The sequence below is a fragment of the Salminus brasiliensis genome, chromosome 10 (assembly GCF_030463535.1).
Source record: "Salminus brasiliensis chromosome 10, fSalBra1.hap2, whole genome shotgun sequence".
Lineage (NCBI taxonomy): Eukaryota > Metazoa > Chordata > Actinopteri > Characiformes > Bryconidae > Salminus > Salminus brasiliensis.
This window is the reverse complement of record NC_132887.1, coordinates 2838177-2855387: the sequence shown is the minus strand read 5'-3', so window position 1 is coordinate 2855387 and position 17211 is coordinate 2838177. Positions and strand designations below refer to the sequence as shown.

General features: G+C 38.6%; 1 protein-coding gene across 2 annotated transcripts in view; it reads left to right on the top strand.

The window, feature by feature from the left end:
* The first annotated feature begins 7313 nt into the window (after positions 1-7313).
* ros1 (c-ros oncogene 1, receptor tyrosine kinase) overlaps positions 7314-17211 on the top strand; it is a 29803-nt gene continuing 19905 nt past the window's right edge. For both annotated transcript variants that reach the window (XM_072690236.1, XM_072690235.1), the window contains exons 1-9: positions 7314-7583; positions 7688-7733; positions 8069-8217; positions 9926-10061; positions 10495-10699; positions 14445-14521; positions 14613-14738; positions 15183-15367; positions 15524-15621. In XM_072690236.1, coding sequence (XP_072546337.1) covers positions 7461-7583; positions 7688-7733; positions 8069-8217; positions 9926-10061; positions 10495-10699; positions 14445-14521; positions 14613-14738; positions 15183-15367; positions 15524-15621 — 1145 coding nt within the window. In that variant the 5' untranslated portion in view covers positions 7314-7460. The remainder of the gene's footprint in view (positions 7584-7687; positions 7734-8068; positions 8218-9925; positions 10062-10494; positions 10700-14444; positions 14522-14612; positions 14739-15182; positions 15368-15523; positions 15622-17211) is intronic.

The window sequence follows — 17211 nt, the reverse complement described above, 5'->3', positions numbered from 1 at the left end:
AGTGACAAGAGCGATAATAAAGTCAGGACGTTGGATGATTTATCACCACCCTACCTCATCATCCCCAACTCATCCCAAAAGTACTGGATGAAGCACCCCCATCATGCCGGAGAGCACAGTTCTTCCACTGCTCCACAGCTCAATGCTGAGTGGGCTTTACTGATTATCCAAGCCAAAAAGCTTTTAGGAACATCCCTGCTGAAAAAGCAACTTCTGCTGGTAGCTGGTTTCAGATGGTTTAGACTGATCTTTGATGGTCAAGGTGGGTGAAAGCTGGTAATTCAGGTGGAAACATACCCAGTGCTGGTATGCTAGCTGGTTAACCAGCTGTTGCATATAATTTGGTCATGGTGGTCTTCAAGCCTGGTGGTGCTGGTCAACCAGCTTGGCCCTGCTGATCAATCAGTTTGGTTTTGCTGGTCCTGCTGATCGACCAGCTTAACTTAGTCATGCAGGTCATGCAGGTCATGCTGGTTGACCAGATTAGTCATGCTGTTTATGCTGGTCAATCAGCTTGGTCTTGCTGGCTGAAGAGCTAGGCCCTGTTGGTCAATCAGCTTGGTTTTGCTTGTCCTGCTGATCGGCCATCTTTGCATAGTCATGCAGGTCGTGCAGGTCATGCTGGTCAATCAGCTAGGTCTTGCTGATCGACCCGCTTGGATTTGCAGATTGAGCAGCTTGATTTTGTTGGCCATGCTGGTCGACCAGCTTAGCTTAGTCATGCAGGTCATGCTGGTTGACCAGATTGGTCATGCTCTTCATGGTGGTCACCCAGCTTGGTCTTGCTGATCGACCATCTTGGATTTGCAGACCAGCTTGATTTTGTTTGGTCGTGTTGGTGGACCATCTTAGCTTAGTCATGCTGGTCAACCAGATTAGTCATGCTCTTCATGCTGATCAATCAGCTTGGTTTTGCTGGTTGAACAGCTTGGATTTCCAGGTTGACCAACTTGATTTTGTTGGTCATGCTGGTCAACCATCTTATCTTAGTCATGCAGGTCATGCTGGTTGAGCAGATTAGTCATGCTCTTCAAGGTGGTTGAACAGCTTGGTTTTGCAGATTGACCAGCTTGATTTTGTTGGTCATGCTGGTCGACCAGTATAGCTTAGTCATGCAGGTCAACCAGATTAGTCATGCTCTTCATGGTGATCAAACAGCTTGGTCTTGCTGACTGAACAGCTTGGTTTTGCAGATTGACCAGCTGTTTGCAGATTGACCTGCTGTTCTGAGAATGGATCAGCAAAACCAAACTGTTCAACCAGGAAAACCAAGCTGTTCAACCAGTGAAACCAAGCTGGTTAAACAGCTTGGTTTTGCTGGTTGAGCAGCTTGGTTTTGCTGATCATACTGGTGGTCTAACTTGCTCAGATTGATCATGATTGTAGACCAGCTAAAAGTCAAATGAAAACATATCCCACGCTGGTCAACCAGCTTAACCAGCTTGGGTAGCCTGAACTGGCCAGGCTGGGTTTTTTTCAGCAGGGCTTTATTAGGAAACTCTTTTCCTGACCACAGAGCCAAGTTAGTACTCCTGCTGTTCTGAGAATGGTCCATCACCCCAATAATATCCTGTAGTATTCCTATATCGGTCCTGTATAATGAACGAGGGGGGGGGGGGGGGGGGTAATCAATAGTACACCTGCAAAGTGGGTCTTAATGATGGGTGTTCCTGATAAAATGGCCAATGAATCTATAAATAAGGCAGGTTGCCCTCATAAACTGCCAAGCACAAACTTTTATGCTGATGTTGTACCTGCGACGGCCGTCACATCCAGGAGTCGAAGGTGTCCATTATTAATTAAGCAGCTGAAGCATTCTGCATAACTAGCCTGGCATGGCACGTCTGCGGGAATTAAAGTCAATGCTGTCAATGCAGTGTTCATCCAGTGTGCCGCGGTGATCTAATAGCCTGGTATTTTTAGCCTGCAACTGAGGGAACTTGGACGAAGACAGTGGAAAAACATCTCTGCTATTTATAAGAGCTGATTAAAAAGCGCCATAAAAAACACATCAACAAGTATCTCCAAGTTTGTTTGTCACATTATGGACATCATAGTGGATTAAAAGTTTCCATCAGTGCACCATTTGTTCAAAAGTTTGTGGACACCCCTTCTAATTCATGCTCTCAGCTACTTTCAGTTGCACCCGTTGCTGACTCAGATGTGCAAATGCATGCACATAGCTTGTTTGGTCTCTGGAGAGACTAATTTTCAATAGAATAGGACTCCCTGGAGCAGATAAACCCAAATCTATTGGTTCCATGCCTACTGCCAGGCGTTGACTAGAGGGGTATAAAGCCCCTCCGTTCTCTAGAACGATCTTCTAATTCTTTTAGGATGAGTTGGGGAGATGGGGATGAGGTGGGTTGGCACTAAGACTAATGTTATTAGCAGACCTTTTAAGTCCTGTAAGTTATAACATGGGAGTCCTAGGTGTCAATGGTTCACTGATGTTCTGGAGATGTTCTGATCAAGTTGTCTAGGTTGGTTCTTGTCAAAGCTATGGTATGGTATGGTATGGTGGTCATCATCCAATATCCTGACCTCGCAAACATAAAAATGCTCCTCCAAAATCCTCCAAAAAGACAGATAGAGACAGTAGAGACAGCTACTCCAACAAAAGCAGGTCAACTCTTTTTTAATACCCTTGATTTCAGAAGGAATGATGAATGAGTAGGTGTCCCAATACTTTTGTCAACTGCTAGCTTTTGTCAAAGGCAGAGTAAATGCATCATAATTGACACCCTGTTGCTATGTAGGGCTAATGAAGCACCTCCAGTCTTTAATGAAAGCACAGCTCACAGAAATTGGCATGCTGAATGAGCCCTTTACTCAACGGTGGCTCGCAGTTCGTAGCCATACACTCCACGAGAAACACAAGCGAGCAAAAACAATGGGATATAGTTTAGCTTAGACAATAAGGAGAAGCAGGCCCCTCCTGAGGCCCAGGTCAGCTGAATTTCTTATTATTTAGACAACACTGTATTCCCAACCCCCTCCTTTCCCAAATCTCATTCTGCCAAGATGCTCTCATTGAGCACATTATTAGGAACGCTATAATAATACTGGGTTCTTCAGTGGCCTTCCCAATCACCAGATCTGAACCCAACGGAACGCCCGTGGGATGTGGTGGAGCGGGAGATTCTCAACATGAAAGCTTTCCTAAAAAATCTGCAGGAATTGCATGAGGCAATCATGTCAACATGAAGCAGAATCTCAAAGGATGTTCTCGACGTCTTGCTGAAGATAGGCTGTTCTGGGAGCTAAGGGAGGCTCTGTGCAGTATCAGTATCCTAATGACTTGCTCAGTGGGTGTACAGTCATTGACATGCATTGGGGGCTGCTATGGGGGCACCGTCTGCATCTGGCTGACAGAAATACGTCTTCTCACGCAATCCCCCTTTGAGAGATCATGTGATAACAGCTCAGAGACGAATGAGAAAGATCCTGCACTCAGATATCCTCCAGCCTTTCCCACACTGTCGCTACTGCAGAGGAAAACACTGGAGGCTGTAACTCTGCGGATCCGGAGTCCACTGTGTGACTGCTACGATCAGTGTAACCTACAGCCTGCTGGTTTGGTGTTTATAGCTGGTCAGGTGTTCACCTGGGTTAGGGGTAGATGAGTGGTGAGTCTCGTTTGGGTGGTAGGGGGAACTGCCTGCGTCACCATGTTGGCTTTCTGGTACAGTCTGATGACATATGTAATAATTACAGCAAGACACACAGGATCAATCAAATCTCACACAGATATGTGAATGAACGGCCTTGTGTCGCCACCTACAGGTCAGTGTAAGAACTGTGTGTGGTTAGTCTTCTGCACTTCTGCATTTTGTTAGTACAGATGACATATGTGTTATGGTATGGGAGGCAGATCATCTCTAGTTTGTAGTGCAATGAATTAAATAAGTAAATAAATAAAATTACTTTTTATGTAGGACTATTTTATTACACCAATCACCAATCATAACATTAATACCACCTGGCTAAAATTAAATAGCCAGAACTAACGTCATTAGCAGACCCTTTAAGTCCTGTCTCATATAAATTGTCTCAGATTCTCATGCTTGCCCATTTTTCCTGCCTCAACACTTTCCTGAAGTTTTAGAGATGTTGTCTATGGTATGGTATGGCATGGCATGTTAAGGTATGTTAAGGTATGGCATGTTAAGGTATGTTAAGGTATGGTATGTTAAGGAAGGGTATGGTATGATATGTTAAGGAATGGTATGTTAAGGTATGGTATGGTATGGTATGGTATGTTAAGGAATGGTATGTTAAGGAATGGTATGGTATGGTATGGTATGTTAAGGTATGGTATGTTAAGGTATGGTATGTTAAGGAATGGTATGTTAAGGTATGGTATGTTAAGGTATGGTATGGTATGGTATGGTATGTTAAGGTATGGTATGTTAAGGAAGGGTATGGTATGATATGTTAAGGAATGGTATGTTAAGGTATGGTATGTTAAGGAATGGTATGGTATGGTATGGTATGTTAAGGTATGGTATGGTATGGTATGTTAAGGTATGGTATGTTAAGGAATGGTATGTTAAGGTATGGTATGTTAAGGTATGGTATGTTAAGGAATGGTATGTTAAGGTATGGTATGTTAAGGTATGGTATGGTATGGTATGTTAAGGTATGATATGTTAAGGTATGATATGGTATGGTATGTTAAGGTATGGTATGGTATGGTATGGTATGTTAAGGTATGGTATGTTAAGGAATGGTATGGTATGGTATGGTATGTTAAGGAATGGTATGTTATGGTATGGTATGTTAAGGAATGGTATGGTATGGTATGGTATGTTAAGGTATGGTATGTTAAGGTATGGTATGTTAAGGAATGGTATGGTATGGTATGTTAAAGAATGGTATGTTAAGGTATGGTATGTTAAGGTATGGTAAGGTATGGTATGTTAAGGAATGGTATGGTATGGTATGGTATGTTAAGGAATGGTATGGTATGGTATGGTATGGTATGTTAAGGTATGGTATGGTATGGTATGGTATGTTAAGGTATGGTATGTTAAGGTATGGTATGTTAAGGAATGGTATGGTATGGTATGGTATGTTAAGGAATGGTATGGTATGGTATGGTATGTTAAGGTATGGTATGTTAAGGTATGTTAAGGTATGGTATGTTAAGGTATGGTATGTTAAGGAATGGTATGTTAAGGTATGGTATGATATGGTATGGTATGTTAAGGTATGGTATGTTAAGGTATGGTATGTTAAGGAATGGTATGGTATGGTATGGTATGTTAAGGAATGGTATGGTATGGTATGGTATGTTAAGGTATGGTATGTTAAGGTATGGTATGGTATGGTATGTTAAGGTATGGTATGGTATGGTATGGTATGTTAAGGAATGGTATGGTATGGTATGGTATGTTAAGGTATGGTATGTTAAGGTATGGTATGTTAAGGTATGGTAAGGTATGGTATGTTAAGGAATGGTATGATATGGTATGGTATGTTAAGGAATGGTATGGTATGGTATGTTAAGGTATGGTATGTTAAGGTATGGTATGTTAAGGTATGGTATGGTATGGTATGGTATGGTATGTTAAGGTATGGTATGGTATGGTATGTTAAGGAATGGTATGGTATGGTATGGTATGTTAAGGTATGGTATGGTATGGTATGTTAAGGAATGGTATGGTATGGTATGGTATGTTAAGGTATGGTATGTTAAGGAATGGTATGGTATGGTATGGTATGTTAAGGAATGGTATGTTAAGGTATGGTATGGTATGGTATGTTAAGGTATGGTATGTTAAGGAATGGTATGGTATGGTATGTTAAGGAATGGTATGGTATGGTATGGTATGTTAAGGAATGGTATGGTATGGTATGGTATGTTAAGGTATGGTATGTTAAGGTATGGTATGGTATGGTATGTTAAGGTATGATATGTTAAGGTATGATATGTTAAGGTATGGTATGGTATGGTATGTTAAGGTATGGTATGTTAAGGTATGTTAAGGTATGGTATGTTAAGGTATGGTATGTTAAGGTATGTTAAGGTATGGTATGTTAAGGTATGGTATGGTATGGTATGTTAAGGTATGGTATGTTAAGGTATGTTAAGGTATGGTATGTTAAGGTATGGTATGTTAAGGTATGTTAAGGTATGGTATGTTAAGGTATGGTATGGTATGGTATGTTAAGGTATGGTATGTTAAGGTATGTTAAGGTATGGTATGTTAAGGTATGTTAAGGTATGGTATGTTAAGGTATGGTATGGTATGGTATGTTAAGGTATGATATGTTAAGGTATGATATGTTAAGGTATGGTATGGTATGGTATGTTAAGGTATGGTATGTTAAGGTATGGTATGTTAAGGTATGTTAAGGTATGGTATGTTAAGGTATGGTATGGTATGTTAAGGTATGGTATGTTAAGGTATGGTATGTTAAGGTATGTTAAGGTATGGTATGTTAAGGTATGGTATGGTATGGTATGGTATGTTAAGGAATGGTATGGTATGGTATGGTATGGTATGTTAAGGAATGGTATGGTATGGTATGGTATGGTATGTTAAGGTATGGTATGTTAAGGTATGGTATGTTAAGGAATGGTATGGTATGGTATGGTATGTTAAGGAATGGTATGGTATGTTAAGGTATGGTATGGTATGTTAAGGTATGGTATGTTAAGGTATGGTATGTTAAGGTATGTTAAGGTATGGTATGGTATGTTAAGGTATGGTATGTTAAGGTATGGTATGGTATGGTATGGTATGGTATGGTATGGTATGGTATGTTAAGGAATGGTATGGTATGGTATGTTAAGGTATGATATGTTAAGGTGTGATATGTTAAGGTATGGTATGTTACAGTATATAATATTTGCGTTGACATGCCATGTATTGTCCCAGGATACTGAAACACAATTTAATATGACTTTGATACAATGATGATAAAGATGATGATGATAATGATGATGATGATAATGATGATGATGATGCCTGTTTTTTTAGTAGCATTGTTGTTGTTGTTGTTGTTGTTGTTGTTGTTGACGTTTATTTTGGGATATAATGTGAAGAAGTCCTCTCAGTCTCTGCCTCGCTCTCAGAACTGGTGTGAGCAAGAGTGTATCACCCTTTTGACATTTGCACAAACAGCAGTGTGTATTCACACACATCGACTGTAAAGATAAGAACACCATAGCTGGAACCAGTCCAAGTCCATAGTTCAGTGAATCTAATAAAACCAGTGTTTACTGGCAGATCTGAGTGACACAATCTTCCACAGTAGTCTGTTCCTATTTCCTTTCCATTCTCTCACACACACTCACCCACACACTCAGGTGAAACCGCAGACAGGTGTGGCTGGGACCCTGACTGGACAGTACCTGTATGAGGAACTGGAACAGAAATGTCCTCCTGACTGATGCCCGGCTGTTTGGGTTCGGTGGCTGATGACAGTGTGTGTGCAGCAGTAAGTGTGTAATGGAGAAGATCTGGAGGAGAAGAAGAGTTGGGCCTGTGTTAGGTTCTCACCTTCCTGCTCTGCTTTTACTTCTGATCTGTCTGAGATGTTCATCAGCAGACGATCGCCCTCAAGATCCTCCTGTAAGTCAAACATAGCTGAATTAGCTCACTTTCAGAAAGTAGAACCGAATACTTTTGGTTTCTCAGTCTTTTGTGTTCTGATAACAGAAGTGTTTCCATTTCAGACGGCTGAAAGCACGGTCAGTCGCTGTGGTCAGAGCGCCCTCCTGAGTGAGTACAGTCAGAACCTCGATTATATGAACCGTAGTTATGTCATATGCTTTCATTTAATCAATATATGCATCAGATACAGTCATGGGGGAAAATACCTTTCATACTTAAGCATATTTAATCATCTGGAGATCTGATCTTCATGTGATCAGCACTGAGAGATGGAGGTAATCTAGCTAAACTCACACACCTGAAGAAACGTCATCATTATAATCATTTAATCAGTACTTCATTTATAAAATAGAATTAATAGAAATGTCATTTCTATAATAATAATAATAATAATAATAAGTGTCTCTGTTATGGTCAGTCTAATTACCTCCTTTTCGTTGTAGACCCTTTCGGCTCTCTGTCTGCCCCATACGCTTCTCAGATTGGCTCTCACAGCATCACCCTGAGCTGGATACCTCTGAACTGCTCTGACATGATCTACATTCCCCAGTGGACCGGACCCAAACAAGCTGGAGTTTGGACACAAAATGAGGTGCATTCTGGATATTAATGTTATTAGAGCCTCATACTGGATATTAATGTTATTAGAGCTTCATACTGGATATTAATGTTATTAGAGCTTCATACTGGATATTAATGTTATTAGAACTTCATACTGGATATTAATGCTATTAGAACTTCATACTGGATATGAATGTTATTAGAGCTTCATACTGGATATGAATGTTATTAGAGCTTCATACTGGATATTAATGTTATTAGAGCTTCATACTGGATATTAATGTTATTAGAACTTCATACTAGATATTAATGTTATTAGAGCTTCATACTAGATATTAATGTTATTAGAGCTTCATACTGGATATTAATGTTATTAGAACTTCATACTAGATATTAATGTTATTAGAGCTTCATACTGGATATTAATGTTATTACAACTTCATACTGGATATGAATGATATTAGAGCTTCATACTGGATATGAATGTTATTAGAGCTTCATACTGGATATTAATGTTATTAGAGCTTCATACTGGATATGAATGTTATTAGAGCTTCATACTGGATATTAATGTTATTAGTGCTTCATACTGGATATTAATGTTATTAGAGCTTCATACTGGATATTAATGCTATTGTAGCTTCATATTGGATATGAATGATATTAGAGCTTCATACTGGATATGAATGTTATTAGAGCTTCATACTGGATATTAATGCTATTGTAGCTTCATACTGGATATTAATGTTATTAGAGCTTCATACTGGATATTAATGTTATTAGAGCTTCAGACTGGATATTAATGTTATTAGAACTTCATACTGGATATTAATGCTATTAGAGCTTCATACTGGATATTAATGTTATTAGAGCTTCATACTGGATATTAATGCTATTAGAGCTTCATACTGGATATTAAAGTTATTATAACTTCATACTGGATATTAATGTTATTAGAGCTTCATACTGGATATTAATACTGTTAGAGCTTCATACTGGATATTAATGTTATTAGAGCTTCATACTGGATATTGATGTTATTAGTGCTTCATACTGGATATTAATGTTATTAGAGCTTCATACTGATATTAATGTTATTAGAACTTCATACTGGATATTAATACTATTAGAGCTTCATACTGGATATTAATGTTATTAGAGCTTCATACTGGATATTAATGTTATTAGAGCTTCATACTGGATATTGATGTTATTAGAGCTTCATACTGGATATTGATGTTATTAGTGCTTCATACTGGATATTAATGTTATTAGAGCTTCATACTGGATATTAATACTGTTAGAGCTTCATACTGGATATTAATGTTATTAGAGCTTCATACTGGATATTGATGTTATTAGTGCTTCATACTGGATATTAATGTTATTAGAGCTTCATACTGATATTAATGTTATTAGAACTTCATACTGGATATTAATACTATTAGAGCTTCATACTGGATATTAATGTTATTAGAGCTTCATACTGGATATTAATGTTATTAGAGCTTCATACTGGATATTGATGTTATTAGAGCTTCATACTGGATATTGATGTTATTAGTGCTTCATACTGGATATTAATGTTATTAGTGCTTCATACTGGATATTGATATTAGTACAACTTCATACTGGATGTTAATGTTATTAGAGCTTCATACTGGATATTGTTATTAGAGCTTCATACTGGATATTAATAATATTTTTGTTTATTAATTTATTTAAATTTTTTTGTGTAGAATGTTACAGAGCCTTCGTACATGGTGGAGAATCTGCAGCCATTCTCACTGTATAAGTTCAGGATCTGGGCCGTGATTTCAGAGACACACACCTGTTCTCCAGAGAGCTCCATGTATCGAACTGAGCCGTTTGGACGTAAGTACTGATACACTATATGTCCAAATATTTGTGGACATTCCTTCAAATGAATACATTCAGCTTGTCTAGTCCTTGTAGAGAACTACTGCCAATAGAATAGGACTCTCTGGAGCAGATAAACATCATGAACCTATTGGCATTATGCATTTTGCTGTGGAGCAGTGGAATAACTGTGTTCTCTGGAATGATGGATGTGGAGCTCCATCGAATACTTTTGGGATGAGTTGGGTATGATGAGATGGGCTGGTGGTCATCCAATATCCTGACCTCTTGCATAAAATAATCTCTTGATTTTGGAAGAAACAATGAGAAATGAGCAGGTGTCCCAATTCTTTTGTCCTTTTAGTGTATCATTTGCACTTAGATTTCTTGTCAAAAGTATATGGACATCTTGTGTTTATCTGTCTGTGAGTAACTGATCTCTCCTCAGTCCCCTCCAGTCCTGTTATTGAGAGTGCTGGGAGTGACAGTGGAGAGAGTGTGGAGGTCAGCTGGTCAGCTCCAGAGAGTCCAGGAGGAACGATTGTGGGCTATAACCTCAATCTGACAGCGCAGACACACAACCTGACAGTAGCCACATGGGGAAACGTCTTCTTCACCACCTTCTACCCAACACTGTACAACACCTCCTACAGGTGAGCAGAAACGCAGGAAAATTTCAGAAATGGTCAACATATTAATGGCAGAGAAACGTAGCCTTAGCCTCCTGACCAGCAGGCTAGCTGCCCTAGCGTGAGCAGATGTCCTCTTTTTCCCGGACATGTCCTTGATTTGGGATGTAAAAAAAAATGCTACGTTGTGTAAAACGTCCAGTATCTGCTTAAGCCCCGCCTCTGTTACAGCCACTGTTGGTCTACATGTAGCAGCATCTACATCAACCATTGGTCAAACTGCTTAGGTTCCGCCTTATCACTAACATCATGGGCTATCATGCAGCCACTAGTCAAACTGCTTAAGTCTCACCTTGTCAAGGCTTAGTTGTGTAAAACGTCCAGTATCTGCTGAAGCCCCGCCTCCTCACAGCCACTATTGGTCTATGTGTAGCGGCATCTACATCCACCATTGGTCAAACTGCTTATGTCCCGCCTTTCTACCACCACTACTGGTCTACATGTACCTGCAACTACATCAACCATTGGTCAAACTGCTTAAGTCCCGCCTTATTACCCCCCTATTGGTCAATCTGTAGTGGCATCTACATCAGACATTGGTCAAAGTCCCACTTTCTCACAACCACTACTGTACTATCATGCAACCATTGGTCAAACTGCTTAGGTCCCGTCTTCCTAAAACGAATATTGGTCTACATGAACCAACATCTGCATCAACCATTGGCCAAACTGCTTAAATCCTGCCTTCTTACCACCACTATTGGTCTACATGTACCTGCAAATACATCAACCATTTGTCGAAGTGAGAAAGTCCTGCTTTCTCACCACCACTATTAGACCATCATGCAGCCAATGGCCAAACTGCTTAAGTCCCGCCTTCCTAAAGCGACTATTGGTTTACATGTATCGGCATCTACATCAACCATTGGTCAAACTGCCTCCCACCATGGCCCATGGACCCAAAATGCCTCAAGCCAAATGTAAAAAAACACAAATTTTTACCTGATTTTTAATATTATTAGTATATTTATTATTTTTTACATTGCCGTTAAAATAATAATAATTAAAAAAACATAGCTGCCTGATTTAAGATCTGATTTTCCAAAAACATCACTAGCAAATTAGCTCACTGAGGGTAATCTAGTCTAGGGATTGTTCACAGATCAGCCATCAGGTGGTTGGTGTGGCGCAATAGATAACACCACTACCTGCCAGTATGCTACTACACCACCACGTGGTAGACCGGGGTTCGATTCCTGGTCTGGGTGACTGTACTGCGCTACACCAATAAGAGTCCTTGGGCAAGACTCCTAACACTACATTGGCCCTCCTCTGTAATACGAGTAATCTTGTGAGCCGCTCTGGATAACAACGTCAGCTAAATGCCGTAAATATAAATATATAAATATAACATTAGTACCACTGACAGGTGAAGTGAATAACACTAATGATCTTCAAGGGGTGGATCTACATGTTAGGCAGTGAGTGAAGAAGCAGTCTCATCTTGAAGATCTTGAAGGTGATGAAGCAGGAGAAATGGACAAGCGTAAGAATCTGAGACATTTTGACAATAACCAAACTGTAAGGTTCTAGATAATGACTGGCATCAGGCAGGTCTTCTGGGCTGTTTACGGCCTACAGTACGGCCAAGTGACTCAAGGAAGGACAACGGTGAACCAGTGACAAGGTCATGGGCACCAGAGACTGATGGCCCCGTCCACCTCACAACCTACAGGATCTGCTGCTGACGTTTTGGTACCAGATACCACAGGAGGCCACTTTAGAGGTCTTGTGGGGTTCGTGCCTCGACTGCTCAGAACTGATAAAAATGTGCAGCAGTTTCTGAACTAAACGGGATGGTTTAAGTGAACCTGGATTCCGGGTTCTATGTAGCTCCTATGTGTTTCCCTATCATTACAAGTCAAAGAACCCTTTTTACAGTACTGTGTAGAACCCTTTTTACAGTACTATGTAGAACCCTTTTTACAGTACTTGTAGAACCCTTTTTACAGTACTATGTAGAACCCTTTTAAAGTACTGTGTAGAACTCTTTTTACAGTACTTGTAGAACCCTTTTTACAGTACTATGTAGAACTCTTTATACAGTACTATGTAGAACCCTTTTTACAGTACTTGTAGAACCCTTTTTACAGTGCTGTGTAGAACTCTTTTTACAGTACTTGTAGAACCCTTTTCACAGTACTATGTAGAACCCTTTTTACAGTGCTATGTAGAACATTTTTTACAGTACTGTGTAGAACCCTTTTTGCAGTACTGTGTAGAACCCTTTTTACAGTACTATGTAGAACCCTTTTTACAGTACTTGTAGAACACTTTTTACAGTACTGTGTAGAACTCTTTTTACAGTACTGTGCAGAACCCTTTTTACAGTACTATGTAGAACCCTTTTTACAGTACTTGTAGAACTCTTTTTAAAGTACTGTGCAGAACTCTTTTTACAGTACTATGTAGAACCCTTTTAAAGTACTGTGTAGAACTCTTTTTACAGTACTATGTAGAACCCTTTTTACAGTACTGTGTAGAACTCTTTTTACAGTACTATGTAGAACCCTTTTTACAGTACTTGTAGAACCCTTTTTACAGTACTATGTAGAACCCTTTTAAAGTACTGTGTAGAACTCTTTTTACAGTACTTGTAGAACCCTTTTTACAGTACTATGTAGAACACTTTTTACAGTACTTGTAGAACACTTTTTACAGTACTATGTAGAACTCTTTATACAGTACTATGTAGAACCCTTTTTACAGTACTTGTAGAACCCTTTTTACAGTGCTGTGTAGAACTCTTTTTACAGTACTTGTAGAACCCTTTTCACAGTACTATGTAGAACCCTTTTTACAGTGCTATGTAGAACATTTTTTACAGTACTGTGTAGAACCCTTTTTGCAGTACTGTGTAGAACCCTTTTTACAGTACTATGTAGAACCGTTTTTACAGTACTATGTAGAACTCTTTTTACAGTACTGTGTAGAACCCTTTTTACAGTACTATGTAGAACCCTTTTTACAGTGCTGTGCAGAACTCCTTTTATAGTACTGTGCAGAACTCTTTTTACAGTACTTGTAGAACCCTTTTTACAGTACTATGTAGAACCCTTTTTACAGTACTTGTAGAACACTTTTTACAGTACTGTGTAGAACTCTTTTTACAGTACTGTGCAGAACCCTTTTTACAGTACTATGTAGAACCCTTTTTACAGTACTTGTAGAACTCTTTTTAAAGTACTGTGTAGAACTCTTTTTACAGTACTGTGCAGAACTCTTTTTACAGTACTATGTAGAACCCTTTTAAAGTACTGTGTAGAACTCTTTTTACAGTACTATGTAGAACCCTTTTTACAGTACTGTGTAGAACTCTTTTTACAGTACTGTGCAGAACTCTTTTTACAGTACTATGTAGAACCCTTTTTACAGTGCTGCGTAGAACCCTTTTTACAGTACTTGTAGAACCCTTTTTACAGTATTATGTAGAACCCTTTTTACAGTGCTGTGTAGAACTCTTTTTACAGTATTATGTAAAACCCTTTTTACAGTGCTGTGTAGAACTCTTTTTACAGTACTTGTAGAACCCTTTTTACAGTACTTGTAGAACCCTTTTTACAGTACTATGTAGAACTCTTTTTACAGTACTTGTAGAACCCTTTTTACAGTACTATGTAGAACTCTTTTTACAGTACTTGTAGAACCCTTTTTACAGTACAGTGTACAGTTGATTAATAAGCCCAGTTGAAATTTGACTTCTGTCCAGGCTCTCCATCGCTGCTGTGAATCGTGAAGGTCAGGGGGTGGAGGCTGAAGCTCATGTGACAACAGCACCGCGACCGGGTCAGTTACAGTCACACTGATGGTCATCCCTGCTTTTAGCTCTTTCTGAGCGAGAGCAGTACAACAGTGAAACCCCACGTTTAACTTTCAGGGCAGAGTGGAGGACACTGGGTTCTTGCGTCCAGGCTGAATTCACTGAGGAGACATGAAGTGACGGCGGATTTTTTCAGTGCAGCGGACTGTCTCTCAGACACACTGATACAGGGGAACATCACAGGTCTGTCCTGTCTAATCTCTAAGCTTTCATCAGAACCACAATTCATTAATAAGTGTGCATGTTCTGCTGAGCACTCCCAAACTATAATATTATTAAACCATATTATATAATATTATATAATTATATTACACTGTAAAAAATATGGAACATGGATTTTATACACCTGTGGCTGAACGGGACTGAATCAAACACCTGAATTCAGGAATTAAAAGGTGTCCCAATACTTTTGTCCAGAGTGTAGTAAGCTAATTAGCTCACTGGGGCTAGTCTATTCTATAGGTCTATAGGTCCATCCAGGGCCACATTTTAATTTCTTTCTTTTATAGTAATCTAATTAATAGTTTAAAGAATTATTATACGACTAATACGAGTATTTTCATTTTTCATCTAATGTCATTTCATCTTAATTATCATATTTATCATATTTGGTGTGATTCTTTTCAGGGGTGGCCGTGTATCAGGACTCCAATCAGGTCTATTTCTCTGAGGGAAATCGTATTTGGGAAAAGGGGGCGGGGAATCTGACAGACCACTCGGACCTTAGGCTCATTCACTCGGCCCAGGCAGAGGTCACCGGTCTGTCTGTAGACTGGCTCTACAGGACACTGTACTACATCTCCAGTGGCCAGGTGTGTATTTCCCTTATGTTGCTTTTACTTTCTCTCTCTCTCTCTCTCTCTCTCTCTCTCTCTCTCTCTCTGTGCTTCATGTTTGTCTGATACTGACCTTATTAATGTTAATTAAATTCATATTTACTTGCTCTATCACCGCTTAATTGAATGCAGGTCTTCTACTGTAAACTAGACGACTGTTCCTCTGCCGTGGACTTTAACCTCCCTTTAGCTGGTGCTCTGAAAAGAGTGATTGCGGATCCATATAACGGGTTAGTATCATAATCATAATCATAATCACAAATCATGAAACCTGCATGACATATGCTATCATTCAAAAGTTTAGAAACACTGGGCCCTATTTTAGTGATATTTAGGCGAACATGCGCCATGCAGCTTGATTTAGGGGGCGTGTCGGTGTATCTTTGCTATGGTAACGGAAGGAAAAGTATTGAGTCTCTTAATGAATCATGGGTGTGTTTGTTTTGGGCGTAACGTGCAGTAATACACCAATCAGAGCGTCTCTCTCCACCCCCTTTTAGAGCCAGGTGCGGTCAGACTGACCTTGGCGGGTTGCTGTTTCAGTGGTGTGGGGGGGTACGAGCGTCAGGCTGCACGCGCCTGTGTTGACAATTCACTGCCGAGATAGCAACGAACGCACGTCTGACTGTTGACGAACGTCTGTCTGGGCTGTTTTCAGTCAGTGGAGCTCCGGCTGTGTTTTCCGTCGCCAAGATACACAGCAATACTCCAGAAACTGACCTGAACACCCCTCATTTGAGACCAACGCACCCATCAGCGTAGATATATTCACAAGCAGTGCTGTGGTTTAAACAGCGCAGAAGGAAGGCGGGGTGGAAGATGGGCACACTGTTTTTAATCATGTAAAATCACAATATTACTGCAGATATTAAATAATTCTGATACTCTAGTTCTGTTCGATTTCACAGAAAATCCAAGCTAAAGTTCTAATAACAGGCTGCCCTGTGTTTGGACAATATTAATAATACATTAAAATAAAAACCTATAATGAACTTCTAATTACTATATAGAGTTCTAATAACATTTATATTTAGAATTTGTAAATCTAATTTAAAATATATATATATATATATATATATATATATGTATAACTAGATTTAATAGTATTTATATTAAAAATGAGGCTCTAATAAAAGTACAAATGGCATTTATACCCAGAATGAAGAAGAAAGAAATTAATATCCAAAATGAACTTTACAGAGACTGCCGAGACTGCCCTGTGTTGAAATGGCAAAGAATTCCAGAAACTGTAAAAAAAAAAAGAAGTATATAATTAATAATTATTAATATAATTAATATATAGTATAAAGTATATAAATTACATTATAATATTCAAATATGCATTTTGGATGTTATTGTATATAAAATAACATATAGTATTCATATAAGTGAATCCACATTTTTGCATTTATAATAAATAATAATCATAACCTAAACCTAATACCTACAATAATGTTTAACATAAATTCAGATTTAATCTAATAACATTTATATTTGGAATTTCTAATAAAATTAATATCTAGAACAATGTTTTAGTAACATTTCCCAAAATAAAGTAATAGTATGCCGTTTTAATATAATTAATATACAATATAAAATTCTGAGGTTGACAAAAACCTACAAATTACCAAAAAAACATAAAAAGGAATTGTAATATATATATATATATATATATATATATATATAGATAGATAGATAGATAGATAGATAGATAGATAGATAGAATATCATAATATTTAAATCTACATTTTATACAAGTTATTATTTTATATAACATCACATATATTAATTTTAGAAGTATTACAAACTTTAGAATGATG